The following is a 24,247-nucleotide window of genomic DNA, read 5'->3' on the forward strand; positions in this document are numbered from 1 at the left end:
ATTTCATAATCTTCCATATAAAGCTACTCTGTTTTCAACTTAAGCACTTTTTCTAGAGCTACCAAATCCTAGATAATTCAGCAACACACCTGCACTCATGTGTAGTTGTATGTAAAAATATAATGTCTTGTATCTCTCGTACCCTTTAGTATCTTTTTCATTTTGCATGCTGCTTCTCCTTTATTTACCCCAATAGTCCGTCTGCCTATTATGTGGACATAAGCAGTTCATAATCAAATCAAATCAAATTTTATTTATATAGCGCCAAATCATAACAAAAGTTATCTCATGACACTTTACACATAGAGTTGGTCAAAACCAGACTCTAAGCCAGTTTACAGAAACCCAACAGAATCCTCCAGGAGCAAACACTTGTGACTAGTGACAGCAGCGAGGAAAAACTTCCCTTTAACAGGCAGAAACCTTGAGGAGACCCAGACTCCTGGAGGATGGCCATCTGCCTTGACCACTTGGGGTTAAAGAGAGAGAGTAAAGGAAGAGAAAAAGAGAGAGCGATCTATCGCTCTCTCTTTTTAGAGAGAGATAGAGAGAGACTGGGGGAGAGGGGGGGAAGGGGGAATAATATGTTTCATTTTCAACAATCAGGTTTAATATATGCCTCTGTCTTGTACACCTCCAGGCCTTGAAAGAAGTAAACATTAAAATAATTAGATAAAGAGAATAAGTAAATATTCATTTGGAGATAAATGAAAAAAAAAGTAAATGAAAAATGAAGGCAGTCGCTATTCTTAAACTGCACATAATATATAATAAAACTATAATAAAACTATTCTCATATAAAATAACTAGAGTATTTAGTACGTTTTTAATGTGGCTTGCAATCCCAAAACAGTGTACAGTAAGGCACTGCAAAAACAGCACAGACTGAAACCACAAATTCTCAAAGAAAATCAAACTGTCTCTTATTAAGCCAAAAAAAAAAAAAATTCATAGGGGTAAACGCAGTTGGTTTGGCTCGATTCTTAAAATCATAATAAAATATACACTGCCCGGCTAAAAAAGAAAAAGTTACACATGCAATATTTCACAGCACCACCTTAAGATTTGATTACAGGAGACATTCACTGTGACATTTTTTTTTTGGACACATAATGCTTATGTAGTGTCACAATAAGGTTCATAATATTTTTTCCGTACATAGTTACATTAATTTTTGATTTTTGATGGTGGAGAATCAGACCGCTGCATCAAGTCTTTATCACATCTCAAATCTGAGTGGACTTCATGGTGGAAAGCATTATGTGGCAAAAAAGATGTCACAGTGAATGTCTCCTGTAATTAAAACCAAAAGTTGTGCAGTCAAATATTGCATGTGCAACTTTTTTTTTGGTTGGGCAGTGTATATTGTGTGGCCACTGAAAAACTGAACAAAAAGTCAATGTTAAGCAAGCTGTGCATATTACAAGCTACACCAGTGACATCTAGTGATGAAGTAGCATCTTGCAACCAGTTGAATATGTTGTTTTCAGTCTGTTTCAGTTTCACCCCTCACTCTTATTTTATCTTGGTTCCGAAAAACCAACATTGCGATGGCCATCTTGAGCATCTCGAAGGTTCAGAACAGTTGAACACAAACCAGTGAGTTTTATCGCATCAAGGTCATCCACTATTTGAAACAAGTTAACTGTTTTTTTAAGATGAGACTTCTTTTCTAATGAAAAACATACTTGACAAGATCTTTTCAGAAGTCTTTAGAAGGTTTGGCTTTTTTACTTTCTTCAAATGCCTTTTCTGAAGGGTAGGGTTTATTTTGTGTCTGCTGGTGTTAAAAGGCTTGAGTGTTGCTAACCTTAAATTTGTCGCTGTGGAGGGATGACACTGGTGTGTTTTAACCAGATGTGTTGGGAAGTGAAGATATAAAAGCTGCTGAATAAAAGCATCTGGCATCCATTTCTCAGAGCTGATCCACACCACAGACACAGCAGATGAACAGCCTGGCCTTTAAAGCTCAGGCTTCCTAAACACTATCTGCATCAGCTTCATGTCGATGTATGTGTCAAGGCCCAAAACGGAATCTGGCCCGATTCAGAATCGGGCCGGCCCAGAATGGAATTCTATTCTAGGCCGGCCTAGAATGGAATCCTGCTGCTATAATGTTATTTTTATACCATGTTTAATGCAAATGATCTAAATTATTACAAAAATCAATACATGGAATTTGCAAATATGTGAAAAAAAAATGAAACAAACAACATTTTAATTGTAAACTATATACACTTTATTTACAAATAGAACCTAGTGGTACTCCCCACCAATATATGGTACAGTGAAATCGACTGAAATTGACAATAGCTACTCAAGGTATGCAAGACTGAAAATGTAAAATTATGACAAATTATGGAATTATGGATCATTGGCATTAAACATGGTATAAAAATAACATTATAGCAGCAGGATTCCATTCTAGGCCAGCCTAGAATAGAATTCCATTCTGGGCCGGCCCGATTCTGAATCGGGCCAGATTCCGTTTTGGGCCTCGACATATGCATCATATGTGGCTGTCTGTGTGCACTATTCGCTGTGTTGTTTTTATTAACCCATAAAGACCCAAAGATCCACTGGCGACCAAAAGCACCTACTGATCTAAACTATTTAATACCTGTTGATCCACTAATCCTATCAATATAGGTAAATAATTGGTGTAAAATACAGTTTACCATCTGTTCATGGTCATCAGATATGACCCATTTGGACGTTCAGAGGCTCCATAGTGAACATGGAAACACTGTCATCTTCTACAACAACGATTCACCAGTAAAACCCATGGAGTTTGACAAATGACAGTGGATGGGGACACTTGGTTTATGTTCAGTTAATGAAAGATTTGACTGAAAAAGTCACTTTTCCCTCAGTTTTCTCTGTTTCTAATAAATAAACCTCAACTTTAATCTGGGCTTTAATGAAAATCTACATGATCAATGGATTCAATAAAGGAAAATACCTGACTTACACTGAAAAAAATGCAAAATAAAGAAAAAAATATTGCAATAAATAGTAATAGATCAATTAGGAAATGTTAAATAGAGAGAAAAAAAATTGGGAACTGACATAAAAGTAGCACTGGGTTTTTATTGGGTTAAACCAATCTGAAACTCGAAGCAAATGGTAACATCTGACGTTTTGAATTTGCATTCAGAATTGTTGGGGAAGCCATTGAAAAAGGTCTACTGTGTCTGCAGTTGTGGGAAGGTGACAACTCCAGCCAATTTACACTGGGACATCTGAGCCCGGAAGGTCAGAGTGAAAGTCCTTTCCCTCTTGGCAGAGCTGGGGATGCTAACAGATGGTACTTAGACCGCCTAAGCTCTGTGCTTCTGTCTGATTAGAAACTGAACTCTCTTGAGTAAACATGATCACAGGTCAACGGGGGAAAGTTTTCCTTGTATTTCCCGTCATGGCATCATGGACTTCTTTCTTCCATTATCTATATGGTCTGTTTCATTTTAAAAACAGGCTTTTCCACTGTTACATTTGCAGATGAAAAACCTTTAGAGTGCAGAACAACTGAATTTTTTATGCAAAATTTTATTCAAATTCATCTCCTTTGAAATGGCAATCCTGATTAATAGATCAAAAAATTAGGTGACTTATGACAACACGAAACTGAAAGTGATTCAAGCAACTACTTTGTTTTATTTACCTCCTGGATAAAATGCAAAAATGTATTTAACACAATACAAATTAGCTTTAGAAGATATGGAAAGCATTCAAGCAGAAACTATCAGTGCAATGGTACACTAGTCTGTACCACCTCTAGATCTACACATTGTATATCCTATTTGCATTATTGAAGACGACAGAATGGCTGTCCTCAGTTGTTTTCTAATGTCCTCATTTGTTTTCCTTTGATGTTTGCCCGTTGATCTGACCAGACTCCCAGCGCTGCCACAGAGCAGCTTTCTGTCCTCCTGCCCACTGAAGTTTTGGCTCCTGCTGTGAGATGCAACAGAGGGAAAAAAAGGATTTAGAGGAGATTAGCTCCTTTTACTTCATCCTCTTTCAGAATGAACTTCTACCTGCAAGCATTTACCAATTTGTGCAAAAAAAGATAATCAAAGTTAATGTCACTTTTAGCCATGAGGACAGTATAGCAAAATACAGAAAGACAGAATTTAGCAAATAATTTTCCTTTGGCTCCTGCCAAACAAAAGTCATTTCAAACAAAAGTCATTTCAGACATGCATAAACAAGTCATTTCAGACATGCATAAAATTTTTTCATGGTTTACATGCCTGAACAAGTGCTTGGGTTGAGTCCAACTACCAGCTTTCTCAGAAATCTTACTCCACCTTTTACTAACAATGCAGATGCAGGTAGCAAAAACCAGAAAAACAACCATTGTATTTAATGAAAAATGACACATCACCTGAGTCTGCTCAGATTTCACCTGGTCTTTTTTTGAGGGCGGTGGCCAAACTCGTTCAAGTTTCCTCCAGGACTGATGCCTGACATCTGATGGACACAGAGGAGAAAAACATGAAATGATGGGATTCAATTTTGGCCAGGAGTTGACCATTTAACAATTAGAGTTTCATACCCTCAGTGTCTGGAATAAGCCTCTTTATCATTATCTGATGAGATCATTGAGTAGCACTTTTGAGAAAGGTAGCTTGAAAACTAGAAGCTTTGATGCTACACGAGTCTAAACTTGCCCACTATTCTATGCTTGGATGTTATGTTTTCTGTTTCAAACTGATACTGAGATGTCTTTAGTGCTGATATTACAGTGAATGTGGGTTGTACATTACTGTGTTGCATCATGGACAGTTAGATCAAAATGTTACAGCTTATTTGACCTAATGGCTCATTTCCCTCATTTAGCCCAACTGCAGAAACATTAAGTTGCTGTCGCATGTTCATCGCTTCGTTTTCAGTTTGAGTCAACTCACATAGGATTATTCAGCTGCACTGGCTGGAAATACTAACATGCTACTTCATGACGCACTGACTATATGCACTGTTTTCTCAGCTTCACCCAAATTCCCTTGGTGGTCATAAAAAGAACAAAACAACATAAGAATGCACAGAAAATACAACAAATGTTCTTACCTCAGTGTTCCATATCAACCCTCTGACCTAATTTGCATTGAGACAATGTTAGGGCAGAGCTTGAACAGCCCCTAGGTTGACCTAGAGTTCACATAGAAGCTGTTACGTTGTCACTCTGCCCACTACCATCTGCTGACTGAGATCAGACCACTGTCACAAAGATGTGTTCTTTACAGACGCTGGCAGGGTGGCGGCTAAGTTGTCTATAAGACTGCCTGGATAACACCATGTGATGCTAATGTAGAGAGACATCCATTAAGGTGTGCAAAGTGAGTGTCAAAAGGCTCAGATGAGGAATGAATAAAGACCTAAGTGACTCCTTTGTTAACTTGTTACTGCAGGGATTTCATAAACATTTTAACGTTGTCGACTTTTTTTCTTTTTCTGTTAAATAGTTCCATAAACTGACTGCTGCGATGTGTTCATGTCTGTTCGGCACCAATAGCAAGCAATTTACTCTGGTACTGTATCTAAGTACAATTTTAACACATTTACACTTTATTTCCAATGTATTACTTTATTTTAGCATTTCAGTGTAAGGGAAATACTCTCTTCTTCACTACATTTATTTAACAATAAAAATTACTTTTTTGATGAAGATTGTGCACAGCTGATAATGTGAGATGCTTTTAAAATCCAACACATTATTAAAGATTAAAACACCGATTTTTGGCCTCTTGTATTTTACGGGTAATACTATGTGGTTACGCTCACACTTGAGATGTTTACAGCTCCAGGAAATGGTGGTTATTTCCTCGAAACTTGTCAAGTAGTTTCATTTTGGTGAACTTTAAAATGATCTAATATCTCACAAAAAACAAATATTAGTGATGCTGCCCTTTCTCATTAGTTATCTGTTAAGCTAACATCTCCAACAACAGCGTACATCATCAAATAAAATAAAAAATACTATAGATAGTGTTTAACCTGACACAGTTAGGTTGTCATACCTCTGGTTAGGTTTAGCTGACATAAATATTTCTTTATACTTACACTTATACATACAATCGGAGTGGTTGACAGACTACTGTAAGGTATGTAAATATTGGTCGTTTAAGTCCTCATCACTTATCACCCCATATTGTTATTTCTGTATTAAGGTTGGGCTTTAGCTTTTGGATTTATTTGGTGTCCTTCCGTATGAAACTGAATGCAAAGTAGGTGAAACCAGCGCCACTTCCAGCCACAACAACAGTAACATGCTGTAACAACGCTGATGCACACTACTTTTATTTCAGTACATACAGGGTGTCCACAAAGTCTCTTTACAATTTAAAAAATTTATTACAAAAGAAATTGATATGATATGCTCATCTGATTTGTTCTGTGCACTCTGTGGTTTTCAAAGTTTTCAATCATATTGTGGAATCATGTGCAATTGAATCATTGGTCCATTTTTCTTCAATGAGAGATCAATTACTACAAATGTTTACCTTTACCTTTTGACTGAACATGTGGCACCACAACTGAATGACCTCCAACCAACGATCATTTTCCAGCAAGATGGTGCACCACCACATTGGAGACTGCATGTTGGTGGGTTCCTAAATCAAACATTTCCAGACCAGTGGATTGGAGGGGATAGCCCAGTTCCCTGGCCACCTCGTTCATCAGATATCACTGCCCTGGATTTCTTTCTTCGAGGTTATGCTACAGATATTGCGTATTGAACAAAGATACGGGACATCAACGACCTGAAGCAAAAGATCACTGATGCCGTTGCCACCATTGATGAGGCTATGCTACAGCCAACATGGCAAGAAATCCAGTACTGTCTTGATGTGCTTCATGCAACTAATGGTGCCCATAGAGAGGTGTGTTAAATGAGGCAAAAAAAAAAAAAAAAACCCTTCAAAATCTACTTTTCATTTTGTAATAATTTCCACAGATTTGTCTATTCATTTGCTGTTGTAATACATTTGTTGAATTGTAAATAGACTTTATGGACAGCCTGTACTTTATGCTGCTGTAATTACTGTACTTTTTCTTAGGATTTTTCATGCAGGTGTATTACATTCACTGGAGTATTTTTACATCATTCTAATGGTGCTTTTACTTCAGTCAAGGACCTAAATGGTTTGTTCCCTACTGTTGTAATGTCTATAGATCATGTGTCATACGTGCTTGTGCTGTATGTCTGGTTACATTCCTCATGACTCAGACTGCAGACTAACCTGGTACCGATGTGAATGTCAGCTTTTCTTCATCTTCAGATTTCTGCCAGTTTTCTCCATACAGTGTTTTTCTCTGTCGGCGCAGCTCCTCTTCTCTTTTCTTTGCCTCCCTTATGTCCCTCTCTACCTCTGGCTGTAGAGACAGGGCTGGACGCAACTTAAAGAATGGGTTCTGTTTGAGGATGGGAGACTCTACTCTGGTGTTTTCATTCTGTGTGTTTCTCTTTGCGTCCACAGCTGTAGAGTCATCAGCATTGATGGAGTCCATGCTTCTGTACAGACGCATGTGTTTTTCTTGTTTCGGGTAAGGATATAAACGTGTTTTGTCTCGGGAGCCCCCATTTGGGCTCTTTGATCTGAGGTTTTCCAGACTTTTCTGTCTCTCTGCAGTTACAGATTTATACAGGCGGAGAGAATGTGCTCTTGAAACAGGGCAACTTTTGAGTGAAAACGTCTCTAAACTCTGTGTGCGCTCAAGCACAGATGGATAAAAAAGACCTTTTATTCCTAAAGAGGGAGGCTTTCTGTGCCTTGTTGGACCCTCTGTGTTGTCCTGATGGAAAGCTTCAAACAGCAGTTTAGTATCCTTTAAATGGCGAGTTTCACCTTTGCTGTAGCTCCCTGGGATCTTCCCCTGGTTGACCAGCACAAGTTCCTTCTGAATCTCTTTACTTATCTCCTTCTGCATCTTCTGCTCTGAGAACTGCCAGTTCTTTTGGAGCCCTTCGGTGGGAAGTGGTTCAAGTGAGATATTACTCTTGAAGGGAATCTCTAATACATCGGGATTTTCTGCCAGATTGAATGTTCCCTCAGCTCTCTGCAGGTTCTGCTTCCTCTGGGTCACCTCATGGAGCTGCCTCTCCATTGATGTCTCAGCTGCTGAGAATCGGTGGCAGGTTAAGAAGGGAATGTGGGTGAAAGACGCGTCAGTAGTGTTGATTGAGGGTAAGTCTGCAGACATCCATTTGTCACTTTGCTCACTATAAGACTTGTTGTCAGTGCTGTTGTCCTCTAGCTGTGCTGTGGATGAAGACGTCTTTGCTTTTGTTTCTTGGTCTTTACTGTCATCATCTATAACATCTTTCACTTTCAAGATTGTCTTTTCTGCCTTAACATTCACAGCATTAACCCTATTTTCTTCCTTTGCATTTTCCCCTGCCAGATCCCATCCTTCTGTCAAATTAATTACAATCTTTTGCTCTATTCTGACTTCTTTGACAACCTGCTGAGTAAACTTGCTCTCTGGCAAATGTGTGTCTTGTCGTTGTTGCACAAGCTGCAGACGTTGAAGCAGTTGCTCGCCTTGTTGGATACCCGTTGCTATCTTGCTGCTTTCACATCCCTGTGGTCCCTCGGCATCTTGTTGCTCATTTAGTTCCTTTTGCTCATCAGAGTGAGCCAAAGGTTCTGAGATGTGGCATTGGGATTCTGGTGTTTGACTAGTGCTGCACGATGTCCTCACCCAGTCATACCTTGTGATGTTATAGTTAAAAGACGTGGTGTCAACATGTTCTTGATTGTCACTGGATACTGTTTGTTGTATTTCAGACACTGGTGACTTATTTGCTGTTGCATCTGTCTGATTTTGGTTGCACTGGTAAAGCTCTGGTGGCCTACAGGACTCAAAATCATTATCATTCACACTGTAGCCAGACAATGTTGAAATAGGTCTCTTCAAACTGTGACAGTCATCTGTTTCTTTTGAGCCCATGTCCTCAAGAGGATGAATGTCCTTCAGCTTTTCCACAGATTCAATGGATTTTCTTTTTTCTTTTTTCTCTACTTCAATATCAAAATGTTTTTCATTTTCAGGGTTTAGATATTTCTCTGTCTTCACATCACTTTCCCTCTGGCTTTCCTGTTCTTTGCTCAAAATTACAAGACCTTCAAGTTCCTTTTTCAATCCTTTGTCTCCTGTTGTGATATCCTGATCAAGTACTGCTGGTGTTTCCACAGCCTCCATTGAAGTTTGGTCCTGTCCTGTTGGTTGAGTGGATTCTTCGTTGTTGTTGTTTGTGCAGCCTTTAGAAGCCTCTGATGTGCCGTCTAATACTTCATCAACATCATTCTGTGCGTCCATTAACTCCCTCTCTGCACAATGCCAGTCTAAGTAGTCTGGATTAGCTTTAGCCTCTGTGCCTTCAGGTGACCCATTTGAAAGGGTCACACTGGAATTATTGACTGTCGCACCACTGCTGTCCCCCTGTGGTAACAAGGTGTCAATGCAGGATGGTGTAGCGAGACGAGGCAAAGATGATGGGATGAAGACATCATCCGCACCCTCATCCTCCATTACACTGTAGTACCTTGTGACTAAAGCAGGTGGGACAGGGAGGACAACTTTTGTTTCATCTTGGGGTCTGTCATCAGAGGTTACCACTTGACTGCCATCTGTTGTCTTTGTCACAGGGTTCATCTTCATCCACGGTCCACCATCATCCCGGGACATCCTGGGACCTTGAGGGCTTTGTATGAGATCCTTTAACTTCACGGTGACAAGATTTTAATCACTTGAGGTATTTTTTAGCTTTTCATTATGTCGCCACTTGGCTTCAGATAAAGAACACAAGACAAAATAAGGTTGATTAACAATGGAGATCATTCTGCCTCAATTAATGAACTGAACCAAGAGGAGCAGATGATGAGCAATTAGTAAAATTAAATTTTACAAAAACAAGCTGTTTTTTAAGATAAAGATTATAAATCTGGCACAATTGAGGCATGATTTGGGAACCACTAAATTATCGTATTTGGCTGAGAACTATGTTTACGAGTTTAACAAAACCTTGAGTGAGGCAGATGGAAGATTTGTGCAGGATTACAATATTATTTATCAGACATTTTCACTCTATGTCTGTGCTGACTGCTACAACTGTTGAGGGAATTGTTAAAAATGAGGTGCTTTTCTATTCGTCTCACTCTATACAATCATGTTCTCGTTCCTGTGCAGACAGATTTTCAACTCAAATTAATTTAGGGATGTGTAAAATGTTAGCCTATATATCATAAAGGTTAATATATTTTAAGTATAATATTTTATGGTGCTAATTCTCCAATAAATCTCAAATATACTGTAAAACTACCACAGAATTAGTTGATGAAAACTAAGACTAGAGCTGGAGTTCTGTGCAAATATTAAATGGCATTGGTACGATTTCTGCATTACAGTATTAGATTTATAGATTTCTACCTATGATTTTTAAAGATGCATATATTAAAGTCTTCTGCTGCCTGTAATGAGCATGAATACACCAAAAAAATAGCTTGCTTCAAACCACAAACACTTGCATATAAATGAAATAAAAACACTCAATAAGGAATTATCAGAAATGGAATGGCTCGTGTGGTTAATTCCTCCCATACAGTGAAGAGTGGCAAAGATTAGCATCTTAGATGTTATCAACTAAACTGTGTATCTCATGACAAAAAAGACAGTTGAAGATGTAATCTGGCATTCTGAGAAATGCTAATAAAAACTGAAATTACAAATGAAGACAAGTTTCCTAAAAGGTAAGGTAAAGGCACATACAATCTTTTTCTACAGTTCAAACCTGGTGTTATAAAGGTCTTATTTAAGAATGAAATTACACTCACTAATGTGTTACAAATATACACATCCACGCCTTTGAAGTATTTAAATACAAATGACATCTTATTTTTTTCTTTCCAGCAAAATACAAATTAGAAAATTCTGTAAAAGTAAATAGATATGATGTTAAAATTCATTTAATTCAGATACTGCCATCTTTGTAAGTAACAATGCTGACAAAAATCCAAAACCTCTTGAGGCGGCCCCTGTCTCAAAATTTTTTCATGGGTTGGAGTTGCTCTGTTGTTTCTGTGACTTTTCTCTTCCACTGTGACCTAGCACAGCCAATTCTGCTGACAAAGGCAACCACTAATCGGCTTTCCACTCCGTGTTTTGGTGCACACACAATGTAAAGGAACTCCCTGCCTTGTCAGCCAAAGAGTCTCATTAGTTTCAGTTTGTTTTCTGATTTTCCATGATAGTGTCTGCTGTAAGAGACTGAGCCCATCTGATAATCAATGATTTGTAACATGATCAGCCCTGTAACAACAATCCCTCATGTTTGTTCTCAGAGTATGACCTGTCTTGTGTATGGTTCATCATAGAAAACCTGGATAATCTGTTAAATCTCATTGTATGGTATTTCAACATACTGTATGATGGCCTTAATAGACATATTGCTCCTGTATAATCTGGTTTGCCGCGCGGCAGGGTTAAATCTGAGTCTATATTTACACCTTCATTCAGGGGCTTAATGTCAGCTCCAGTACAGTTAGGGATTATCAACAGCAGCTCCAGCTCAAGCGACAGGACATATTAATTGCGTGGGTGTCAAACTTATTTTAGTTCAGAGGCCACATTCAGCCCAACATGATCTGAAGTCGGCCAGACCAGTAAAATAATAATAAGATAATACATAATGTCACCTTCAAACTTTTCTCTATGTTTTAGAGTGAAAAAAGTAAAATTACATATTGAAAATATTTAGTCTACATATTATCCTTTAAAAAATGTGAATAACATGAAAAACTATGAACAAAATGAAATTTATTTTTTAAAAAATAAGAGCAATTTTAATAATTTTATGCCTCATCTCCTCATTTACACATGTACAACTTACAGATCACAGTGAATCTACAAAGACAGAAGGCAGAATATTGGTAAAATTTCACTTACTTCTCTTAAGACTTTTCAAGTTGTTTAAATTTGTTCAGGTTATTCACATGTTTTATGAAAGGATAGTTTGTAAATGTAAACTTTTTCATGTAATGTTACTTTTTTTTTACACTAAAACAAAGAGAACATTTTGGAGTTATCAGTATTTATAGGTTATTATAATAGTATTTTACTGACTAAGCCACTTGTGATTGAATTGGGCTGAATGTGGCCCCTGAACTATTATCTTCAGTGTAATCTTTGCATTTCACAAATTTATCCCAGGGGCTGGATTTGACCCTTTGGTGGGCCAGTTTTGGGCCCGCCGGCCATATATTTGACACCTCTGTATTAATGTATCTTGATGAGCTTAAACTGTTTATACCAACCTTAATATAACACAATGTAGATATCAAATTGCAAAAAATGTTATTATATGTACCGTTAAAAATGCGATTTTATGGTTCCACTATCAAATACTTTTGCACGGACTGTTACGACTGTAGTAAACAAAAATGCCATGGTATCATTCTACACTAGTATTCTAGGAAACATGACGTTCAGATAACTATGACATTAACATTTTCAAGTACATGTTGATGCATTTGATATTGAAACATTCCAAGAAACTCACCTGATGGTCACGGTGCAGTCATCTTCTGTGTATGATCATACCAGCCTCCATGGAAATGCTAAATGATCCATCTGATGATCCTCCCGATCTGCTTATCAACTGTACCTTCCTGTCCTCATGTGTCATGTGAGTCACACCCATACAGTCCCCTTCTTTAATTCACAGTATAGCGTGGTATGACCCATAGGATTATATCTAACATCATTTGCCTGCTGAGCTATAGTACACATGTGACTGGTTACAAGATGAATTAGGACTGGGAGATAATATTATAATAAATAGTGATTAAATATATATTTTTTTATCTTTCAAGTTTAGGTTTTAGATTTGATTTCCATTCTCAACTAAAGCACACAATAAGATTCATGCAGTTAATTACTGTATATTTTGATGTAGAAGAAACAATGTATGATTTCTGAATATAACTGAATGTTTGCCTTTAGATTTCTAAAATGTTCCTCTGCTTGGTGAGTGTTTGTGATGTTCTGACCTAGAACGAGAGTTTAACACCATCAATAACCCTGTTCAACTTTCACTCAGGAACTTAAAGCCTAAAGAAACAATGATTTGATGTTAATTGGGATGATTATCGTTTGCATGCATTAGTTGTGAGTGTTGTGTTAGTACCCTGCCCCCCGAAGGGGAGGCAAGGAGTAATTTTTTGGTTTATTTGTTTAGTTTGTTTGTTAATGCTCTAGCAGCAAAACTATTTGTTGAATTCATACCAAATTGGGTTTATAGATTGCCGCTGACCCAGGATAGATGTGGTTACATTTTGGGAAAAGTAGGTCAAAGTTACATTTTTCAATGATTTTTTTCAATCTTTTTTCTTCTCCCATTTACTTATAGTAGGTGAAATTTCAAATGTACATAAAATCATCAGTTTTGTTTCAGTTTACTTCAAACTTGGCACATATTTTGAGGCAATTGATATGCTGACATCAGCACATGCATAGACATGATGACATCAGCTGGATCAATGCCAAAATAAGCTAAAATACATGCGAGAGGCGGGGTTTGCTTTGCCTGGTACCACTTGTTTTAGGTTCAGTTCAGTTCAAGATCAAAGAAATATGACATAGTGAACTCAATAGTGTTTTGATTTTAATTTCAGAGAGCACTATTAAAAGAACTTTGTTTTCTTTACCAAATTACAATAATAGTCATAATAAAACATTTGCAGATAGGAATAGGAGAATGTTAGTAGAAATACTCAACAGTTCAAAATCCTCCAGGGCTTTTCCACCCATTTAAGAAAAGAGAAAATGTATATTAGAATAGATTAATACAGAATTTTAGGAATCAGGTTATAATTAGTGTTATTGAAATATTTGCCCAAAACTGTAAAAGATGCCTCGTTGGCTCTTCTATTCAGAGAAAATGTTAGCTACTTGAGGTTGAAACAAGGAGTTATCTGTCAAGTATCCTCGGGAGCGCAGTGTGAAATTCTTAGCTTTTTCCACCAGGGGGAGGAAGTGTTATTTAATTTTCTCTGAGCTTCTGTAAAAGATATTTCACATAATAAATGTCTCTCCCTCTGGCACCATGGAGTAGTGGTGGGTTCTCAGAGGCGAAACAGCATTCTTGAATCGATGTGGAGTAAACTGACCATCTGACATCAGGATCCTGAGCTTTGGCAGTGAGGTGATTGTTATTAAATCAACTCCAGGATCCGACAGCAATCCTATTTCAGGACCTTTGAGAGGTGTCTGTGCGTGGAATGGTCTCAACCAGTCAGTACGGCAGCATTCAGAATCTAATAGAAGCCAAAGGGGTATGAATATAACAGAATATATAATTAAAGATGGTGATAGTTGAGGGAGAACCTTTCTCTTCACTAGTTTCTTCACATGACAGAGCAACATTGACACGTCTTGTGCTTGGATGAGACCTCTCCCTCTGCTCGACTGGCTGAAGATGAATTATGCAGCTCCTTTTCACCTTCAACTCCCGGGACTTTAACCTGTGCTCCATTTCCATCCAGAGGAACGTTCTGAAATACTTTGTCTTGGGAGTCTTTCTCCACTTTTTGGTCTCTGGCCTCTGCTTCATCTAAAGTTGGCTGTAGCGAAGGACATGTTTCACTTCCTAAAATGATTTCCTCTCCTTCATCTGTGATTATGACTCGTTCTGCCATCAGCATTCCTTCATGGTCCTCTTGTCCCTCGCACACATCTGTACTGTGGCCACTTGTGGCATCTGTGTATCCCAGGAACACAAGGGTTACAGGACCTTCATCCAACATTTGATCGTCTATATTTTCTACTTCTCCTGCAATGTCTCTAACCACTGTCATGCTTCTGTCCTCTTCTTCGTCCATCACATTCACCACATTTACAGCAGAGTCCTCCTGTCCCAGTGTAGCTTCCACATCGTCACTTTTAAAGCTGTTCTCTTTTGACACGGCAGGATGGTTAGAAATAGATGGGATCTTTCCCTCCGGAGCATTGCTGGCCTCTACATGTTCTATCTTTATCTCTGGCTTGTCCGGTGTGACTGTGACCTCATCCAGCAGCACTTTCATCCCAACCCCATCGATGACGCTCAAGATCTGCCCAAGCTCTTCAATTGAGGGATGCCCCATGGACCCACTGATGGTGTGAATACTCTTCCTGCCATCGTCAAAGACTGTGGGGGCCATTGGAGCACCAGCTGGTGTGGACAAGGGGGCCACCGACTTGACGGTGGTGGCACCTGTCTGTGGGTCTTTCTCCACCTGCACTGCCAACATTCCCAGGACTGAAATACAAAGTGCACAAACATATAGAATACAACAAAATGTTAAGCCAAATGTAGTTAAATGCAAAAGTTATCTAAAAATATTATAATTTTCGCAGTGAAGGTGCTACTTTTAAATGTGTCACATCCCTTAAAGATAGGTCTGGGTGATAGTGAGAGGTGAGAGCTTCCAATGTAAATTATTTTATCATTACTTTTTGCGACATATAGGATCTGGTACAACATGCAATACAGGAAAGCACAATGAGGAAAATGCAGCACTATTTTGCCCCACATCCACAGCCCTCAAGCATGAAAAAGGAACGAACAGTAGTAACAAAGTGGGCTAAATATAACATTGTTCTCAGGTCTCAGGGCCTGAGGTGAGATCATTCACCTCAGTCCCATCATTAAGTCATACCCTAAAGGCCAAACTTGGACAGAGCAGCATTAAATAAAATGGTCAGAGGCTACAGCAAATAATGGAAGCACTTCATTTTGCCTACGAGCATCAGCCAAATCATATATTTATCTTTTTAAGGTAGTAAACATTGTACTGCTAATGTCCATTGTTCCAGCAGTGCTAGGGCCCCAGAGGTTAGGATTAAACTATTTGCTAATGTTTCTGAATATTTTCCTCTTCAGGATCCAGTTAATTATTATTCTGTGACCTTTGGGTTTGCTTTCCTGGTTGTCATGGAAATATCCTGTTGTTGTTACACTGTCTGATGATAGGTGGTTATTTTATATATGGGGTCTCTTTGTGTGTGTGTGTGTGTGTGTGTGTGTGTGTGTGTGTGTGTGTGTGTGTGTGTGTGTGTGTGTGTGTGTGTGTGTGTAACCACATGTTATTGCACAACCTCATTACCATAGACAAATGAAATGCAGAGCTTGGACCTCTGTGCTACATACAGTTCTTTAAAGGTCCCATATATAGGATTTACAAGGATTTGTGCTGGACTGAGTGGACAAATGGAATATAATATTCATCATTATGTTTTCATTAGTTTATAATTACCAGATTTTTTAAGCATTTATTTTGTTACTTCAAACTTAGTTGTTGTAGTTGTACAGACGGGGCAGTTTCCCTTTCCTATGTCCACAGTGTTGTGTCACAAAACAGTCACCTTAACCCATAAAGACCCAGTGTTACTTTTGTGGCAGCTTCCAAATGCATTTTTATATCTATTTAACCTTTTGTTATAATATTATCCTCTGTATTTTGTATTTTTCAGTGAAAATCAGGTATTTTCCTGTATTTAATTTGCTGATCATGTAGATGTTCATTAAAGCCCAGAGTAAAGTTGAGGGTTATTATTTTACAAAACAGAGAAAACTAAAGAAAAAGTGACTTTTTGAGCAAGGATATTGATAATTGAAAGTATAAACAAGTGTCTCCACCCACTATTGTTTATCGAACTCCATGGGTTTTACTGATGAATCAATGCTGCATAAGATGACGTTTCCTCGTTCACTACGGAGCTTCTCAACATCCATATGGGTCATATCTGATGACCATGAAAAGATTCAGTTTAATTCACTTCAGTTTTATTTGCAGAGCCCCATATCACAACAAGGTTGCCTCAAAGGGCTTTACAGAATTGGTTGGATATGAAAACAAACAGCAGTCAAAGAAACAGCAGATGAAGGAAATGAATGACAACCTGCATTTGACACCAATGATATACATGTATTGAGATGATTAGTGGATCAATAGGTATTAAACAATAATGGGAGGACCCCAGGAAGAGTAGCTGATGTCCTGCATCAGCTAATGGGGATCCTATATCAGTTTATATCTACTGAATACTGTTTTATGAACATACAGTTTTGTTGTATTCCATGTGTTTATTCTCCTAACTCACCTGAGCGGCCGTCCTCCCCACTTTCATACATTCTTTGTGCCATCTTTATGGAACAGCAAATCTCAGCCTCTTCAATCACTACAGAGGAAAACACACAGTAAGAGTTTGTACTATAAATTCTACAGACATAAACCCCTATCAGTTTCCTAGAGCACCAAAGTGCTTACTATAGTATTTACTCAAATATCTGTGTCACAGTGTCCTGTTTTTAGTTTGTTATGTGCCAGATGGTCACAGTTTATGTCAGATGTTATAAGCTCGCATCCTTTCCACTTTTGTCTTCCATCCAATTCTCAAGTAGCTGTGTGATCTAGTCAGTATTTCAGTTTATTTGGGGTTATTTTTGGTATTGTCAGCAGCTTTCTGGTAGAAACCTTTGCCCTAATGATGTTCTCATACTCCAGAACAAATCAGAAGCGAGAGTTTAAGTTGTGTCATTACAGTCAAAGTTGAGCTGTGGCTCCATTCTGTCACTCTGATTTAAATGACTATTCTTCAGGCAAACACTTAGTTATGGTAAATTATCATCTGTCGAGAAAGAATGGATTGTAGGCAGGCATAGCCATCAGAGTGACAAAGAAGAGATAGAAGCTGATGGTAAGCTAATGGCAATTACACTACTGTTGACTTCAACTTCTTACCTTGTATGTCAGTGTCAGCCTGTGGGCAAAGAAAAGAGACAATTTTAAGTGTTCTTCGAGGTCATATGCTTAAAACAGTCACTGAGACCGCAACTCAATACATGCCCCCCATCCTCCTTTCTCAAGCCTTTGCCAGCTTGTGCCTTGCCATAAATATTTCAGTCATCAGTCATTTCAAGTCAGAGAGGCGACAAACCAAACACAGTCCTATTGTGTAAAGGCTGAGATTGTTTTACTCCACAACAATTTCAGCTCTGCTGGTGGCTCCTTCACACTGTTAGACAAGTTTTAGTTCCACCATACCCCAACATGTTAATATAAATGTCACATGTAGCAGTTGGTACAATGTTTCTGTTTTACACAGTTTGCACTTTATTGTTCGGAGAATATGTGCGATGTAATACAGGCTCATTGCAGCGACGGATACTGTTAAAATACTCATCTTTATTACCAAAAATGTGTTTTTAAAAAAGTGACTTTATTGTTAGAGTTATAACAAAATAATTTCACTTTTCATATTTTTATTTGGAAAATTATTGTCTCAGGGAGCAAACGTATTGAGATTATTTGAATTTTGAAAGAAAAACAATTTAAGTGGTTTTTAATTTGCACAACAAATTATTGAAAGAAAAGCAAAAAGAATGGTTATAATATTCATGTTTCTTTCAATGAAATTTGTCCCTCCAAGGGGGTCCCAACAGAAAAAGTCTGAACCACTGTTTTAAATGCAGATGAGATGCTGCTGACCAAGCTCCTTTCCTGTTGTTGTCATGGATACTCCATGGTCAGTTATTTCCACAGTGTCAGGATGGTTGTTGTTGTCCATGAGTACTAGCTGAAGGCATTGACTGTATAACTGTGACAAGTATACAGAAATCGAAGCCCAGTTATCAGTAAATATGTGCATATTTCTCCATTGAATGAGCATTTTAGTAGTTGTAACATATTTTTCAGTCCTGTTTTATTATGGACAGAATATCATGTTTCCTTTAAAGAGGAAGGGTTGAAATTCACCCACTGTAATGCTTGGTGTCTCCCAAAGATTTCATATTAATCAATTCAGAATCAGATTTCAAAGTCTTAACAGAGTCTTTAGTGCTGTGGTTATCAGCTGGCCTGACTTTGGAACCCACATTTTCTCATGGTCATCAAGTCAGAACCCACTTTGACAGACAAAAACACACCAATTGTACTCCCTTGTGCTTCACTGCAGGTCATATGCTGGACTTTAATTATTTTAAGTACAGAAATCCATGTTTACCATGTTTTGGTCACAAACAATTACATTCTCTTAATCTGCTACCTTTCAGTCTATTGCAGTGGTTCTTAACCTGGGTTCGATCGAACCCTAGGTGTTCGGTGAGTCAGTCTCAGGGGTTCGGCGGAGGTCAAGACACACACTCGACTCATTAGTCGGGTGTGTGTTGGGCTAGGTCTGTGTATGTAAACGAACGGCTTCGGAGACTCTTTCTCTGATTGACATCCAATATACACAGTGCATTGTTGTTGCTTATAGCACTACAACACATCCGGAAGTGTTTATAATCTCTTCCACTCGTCTGACGATGAATTATTTTCCACATCGTTGTTATGACTTTTGCTACTTCCTGTTAACCATGGAGGCAGCCATGTGCGGCGTTTGTTTACATTTTCGGTCACCGCACTGGTCAGTTACAATCATGTGATGACCGACGCACCGTCGCGGATGGAGAAAGAGAGTGGCACTTGCCAAGGTGAAGCCACGCATTTCTGAACTGGTCTGTCAAAGGCAACAGCAGAAGTCACACTGATTTGCAGTAAATATTCATTATTATTGTAGCAAGATGGAAATTACGTGATGGGTGTGTGTTAATGTTAAAAATGATAAATAGCATAAATACAATAAGTTCATTATTGGAATACATAAGGTTAAAAATTAAAACCATTTCAGTGTGGTAGTATTAAAAAAGGTCATGTCTTTGTGAAAAGGTATGTAATTTGTTGTGAGTTCATGCACTGTATTGGTTTTGTTCTTTGAACACAGTGATGTTAATGCACGGTTCATTTTGTGCACCAGTAAAACATATACCTGTGTCTTGAATTTGAAAAAAATCATATTTTATTTTTTAATAAAGAAGGGTTCGGTGAATGCACATATGAAACTGGTGGGGTTCAGTACCTCCAACAAGGTTAAGAACCACTGGTCTATTGTTATTGTTACAATGGCAACAGCCAGTTCCCGTACATCCTTGTTGCATATGTGTCAAAACAAACACTAGAAAGAAGAATGGACCATAGGCAAAAGGCGTTATAATGATTCAAGTTCCTGCTGACAATAAAAACTGATTTGGGCTTCGGATTGTTCAACATTTTTGTTGACGTTAGAAGGTTTAATCGTTTTCACATTATCTCTTATACTTTGACATTTCTCGCACTTTTTCACTTCAGTGTTGTAAAAAAAAAAAGTTAAAAAGACACAAAATAATCCAACATTAACAGGCCACAATATAATGTATCTTTAGAGTGATAAATGTAAGGTAATAGTTTTGTAATTAAAAATGTAGGTCACATATTGACCTTAAAAAACTCACACATGTACAATATTATTCCAAACAGGCTGTTTCATTATGCAGTAAACCGAGGGTAATGTTTGTTTACTCATGCAGTCATGAAACCTTACATGGTCATGCTGTTCTCTGCTTTTTATTCATGATACATAATTCAAAGCAGTGACATCCTGGTTGTACAGACTAACAGATTATTTTTGTTATGTTTATTTATTGAATACAAATCTGCCAAAGCGCCGCGATGTGGCAAGAGGCGATTGTAAATAGCATTTGCATCTCCAAACTTAAAGAGACCTCTGTGCTGTTTACTTCATTTTCATTAATGAATTAGCTGAGATTTATTTAAGTTCAGCCTTTGAGGAGAACTGAAGCTTCCAGGGGCATGCAGCTGTGTTTACTGTGCATCTTGAGCTCTCTGCCTTCACAACATCTTAAATCAGAAAGTACTTTGGGGGACTGAATTTTAAAAACTGTCTTGCAAGAGCACCTAGATATTGTTGGATCAGCTTTTATTATGAACACACTGAAAGCTGCTTCATATCTAACCTTATTTTCTCTGTGTGTATGTGTGCATTCACTGCTCTATAAACATCTGCTCCTACTTGATAGTGATTGGGAGTTGTGGCTGCATCTGTATAGTCGACAGATTCATTGTTTTTAGTTCACTGGCCAATAGGTCATGAGCTATTGTGTAGGTGCTATCTGGCATCGTCTTTGTCATCGTTAGTAATTTCATCAAACATCTTCTCCGACAAAACTAATGGTCATAATCATTTCAAATTTTAAAAGTAGCTACCTTGTGACAATGTCTACAAAGTTTGTTCAGAGTTTGAGAAATTTAGATTTTTGAATTTTTGACAAATTTTTTAAATGTTAAAAATTTGCCTTTATGGGCCATATTTTTTAAAGCTTTTAACATGGGAATGGTTAGAGATATCAGTATAGTTACTATTGAGCTCTTATAGGAAGCCATATATGAACTTGCATTTTGGTTTGTGACCTTTGACTTTGAGTGACCTTGAAGGGTCAAATTCATGGTCACCAATGTCTACATTTCAACAATCGTCTTCTCGGAAACGACTGGTTGGATTCATTTAAAATTTTGTATGTCACTTCCTTGGGACAATGACTACAAAGTTTGATCATAGCTTTGAGAAATTCTGATTTTTTTTTTTTTTTATGAATTTTTGAAATCTTAAAAATGTGCCTGTACTTATAATTTGCCATATTTTGATGGCTTATATGATGGAAATGGCTAGAGATACCAATTTAGTTACTATTGACCTGATAGGAAGTCATATATGGACTTTCATTTAATTTTTTGAGTTATCTTCCAGTCAAAGTGCCACCCCCTTCAATTGGGAGATTGATCTCCTGCATCAAGACTGTGGGACTCTAACATAGCAGCAGAACCTGATGTTTGATAGAAGATGCAGGTGAGATACAGGGACATTGGTCCTATTTTTTTTGTTGAAAGTGTTGTTTTTCTCTTTCTGCATCTGCCTCCTCCACCACCTCCTCCTCCTCCTCCTCCTCAGGGTTAGCATCCTGACTTGTATGAGGGGCTTGTGGAAAAAGAATATAGCTCTGACAGGGTTTAAATTGCATGGCCCTCAGTTTTACACAGATGGAGTTAAAGGCTAGTATTAACACTTGCAGAAATATATGGACCTAGATGGAGCACATGTTGAAAAATAAACATCACAACTTAAACTGTCTTTTCCACCTGTCCTTTTTCCACAAACTTTTTGAAGCCCCCTCATAGTTTGATCTCTGACATACATACATTAGCACACTTAAAATCTATAAATATAAAAAGACGCATTCAGACACATGAGGGAAAGGAGATTGAGGGCTTTTCCTTCTTCTTGAGCCATAGCATTTTTCTTTAAAAGTAAAAAATGAAATTATTTTCACTGAATTAAGGCTGATTCAGATCAGCTGTCACATGCCTGTCCTCTTTTTGATGTCTTTATGGTCAATATTTCAGTGCATCTGTGACGCAAATACTGTTATCCCTACTTCATGGCAAATATTTTCCTCTTTAGAAATGCTTTTTTAAAATTCTGCATTCCAGTGTGATCTGGGCTAAAGAATATTTTACACTTTTACAGTAGAATTTTACAGTATAAAGTGCATTCAAACTGTTTAAATGTACTCAGGCTGCTCTGTGCTTGTCTGTCTTGTCCTGTAGTGAAGGACGGAGCTTAAAGCTGCCAAGTGAAGGAAGGACAGAGGACATCCTCTGTAGGAAAATGTGAGGCAGAGTCAAGTGAAGTTCAGACCGATCAAACAACGGAGATGGACCTGGCACAAAGAAGGGATCGGAGAAGAGACAGAAATAGGGAAAAATTCTTAGAAGTGGTCTTTAGAGCTCAGAGGAGGAGCAGTGTTTTTTGACAGTTCTCTAAGCCCTGGCCCTCTGTTAGCTCACATCAATATGCAGTTCACAGTGATAGTGGGGGGTTATTAACCTCATCACATTCTCAGCAGCTTTTCAAACAAAGCTTTCCTTGATTTCAGACAATTCATATGAAACCTCGGTAACATTTTACAATAAGGGTCCCTTAATTAATGTTAGTTAGTACATTATTAAGCATTAATTAACTGTTTAATAATATATTATCAATCATTATTATGTATTACTTAGCATTAGGTAACATATTAGTTAATGTATTAATAAGCCATTAATTAATGTTTACTACTCAAAGTTAGTTCATAAATTATTAAGCATTAATAAAAGTTGAATAATGTAATTAATTATCATTATGTATGCACTACTCAACATTAATTAACACATTGTTTATATATTAATAAGCCATTAATAATGTCTCTTGTAATCATTTACTAATGGGGCTGAGAAGGGCAATTTTCTGCTACTTCGTCCCCAGTGCCATTGCTGGTACCAGCTGTCGTCAATGGTACCGGTGCCATCGCCGTTGTCATTGCTATTACTGGTGCCGGGCTGGTGGGTCGTGCAGACCAGCACAGGGAGCTCGTGTGTGGGTGAGACGAACAGGGAGACTGGGCTTGACCTTGGGCTCTGAAGCTAAGCGGTGCATAACATTAGTAACCTGAACTAACCCTTAAAAAATGCATGCCTCATAAGCATTACTTAACCACCATTAGTGAATACATTTTGGACTCTTACTGTAAAGTGTAAACATATATCCCATAGGTAACACTTTATAAATGCTTAACTACCTCATAAGCATTACTTAACCACAGGTAACCATTCGTGAATGCTTTTTGGACCCTTATTGTAAAATGTAAACATGCATCCCTTAAGAAATGCATAACAGTGGTAAATAAGTATTACTTAACCATTATTAGTTGAAATGTAGTTGAAACAATCACATATAAAACATTTTACACAATTTATTTAAAACAGATTAAAACCAATATTTACAGAACATCTCAACTCGCACAGAGGAACATTTTGAGCAAACATGAACATCTGATCCCTTATTTAGTAAAGAACATAGAACAAAAATAATATGGTGAGAAAGTGTACAAAAATAGCAGCCTCTGTTTTCAGTCAGTCTACCCATCTGTCCAGATCAACTTCCTTGTTCTCTTTTTTTCTTCTGTCAACTCTTTCTACTTAGTTGCTAACTTTAAACCATGAATGTTGTGATCTTAAAAGTCCTGTCCATCTTCCCACATCTTCCTACCAGGAAACTAGTTAGACTATTCATCGTGATAAAAGGATAAAATCTAGAGAGTTCAGGTGCATGCTAATGCTGCGTTCATGACAACTCAGAACTCTTAAATTCCCCATTGAAAACTCCAATTTCTGTCCTCAAAGCGTTCCAGACATTGACATTGTGAAGCCTGCTACCAGACGTTAGTCTGGTTTTGTCTGTCTTTTATGTTTGTCTGCCACTTCCTGTTTTATTTTGTTAAGTTTTCCTC

The 24,247-nt window shown here is 37.8% G+C and overlaps 2 protein-coding genes across 9 annotated transcripts in view; both read right to left on the bottom strand.

The window, feature by feature from the left end:
* Positions 1-12,694, bottom strand: part of LOC115424936 (uncharacterized) — a 32,340-nt gene extending 19,646 nt beyond the window's left edge. Inside the window, exons 1-4 of one of the 8 annotated variants that reach the window (XM_030142348.1) lie at positions 12,563-12,694; positions 7,245-9,789; positions 4,409-4,473; positions 3,626-3,951 (exon numbers count right to left, since the gene is read on the bottom strand). In XM_030142348.1, the coding sequence (XP_029998208.1) occupies positions 3,853-3,951; positions 4,409-4,473; positions 7,245-9,693 (2,613 nt within the window). In that variant the 5' untranslated portion in view covers positions 9,694-9,789; positions 12,563-12,694 and the 3' untranslated portion in view covers positions 3,626-3,852. Of the gene's footprint in view, positions 1-3,625; positions 3,955-4,332; positions 4,474-4,807; positions 6,315-7,201; positions 9,790-12,562 lie in introns of those variants that run through there. The other 7 variants (XM_030142347.1, XM_030142346.1, XM_030142345.1 and 4 more) reach the window with 7 other exon arrangements.
* Positions 12,695-14,408: 1,714 nt separating this feature from the next.
* LOC115424861 (paralemmin-1-like) lies at positions 14,409-17,829 on the bottom strand. The gene is made up of 3 exons (XM_030142256.1): positions 17,787-17,829; positions 17,146-17,223; positions 14,409-15,301 (listed from the first exon to the last, which is right to left on the bottom strand). Exons 2-3 carry the CDS (start codon positions 17,186-17,188, stop codon positions 14,409-14,411), a joined length of 936 nt encoding a protein of 311 aa, XP_029998116.1. The 5' UTR covers positions 17,189-17,223; positions 17,787-17,829.
* Positions 17,830-24,247: the final 6,418 nt, after the last annotated feature.

This window comes from Sphaeramia orbicularis, chromosome 8, assembly GCF_902148855.1.
Source record: "Sphaeramia orbicularis chromosome 8, fSphaOr1.1, whole genome shotgun sequence".
Taxonomy (NCBI): Eukaryota; Metazoa; Chordata; class Actinopteri; order Kurtiformes; family Apogonidae; genus Sphaeramia; species Sphaeramia orbicularis.

Bases quoted from the DNA above. Each gene is read 5' to 3' on its own strand.
- LOC115424861 (XM_030142256.1), bottom strand. From the start codon at position 17,188: ATGGCACAAAGAATGTATGAAAGTGGGGAGGACGGCCGCTCAG. The intron at 15,302-17,145 runs GTGAGTTAGGAG...TTTGTATTTCAG, and splicing joins TGGGGAGGACGGCCGCTCAG to TCCTGGGAATGTTGGCAGTG.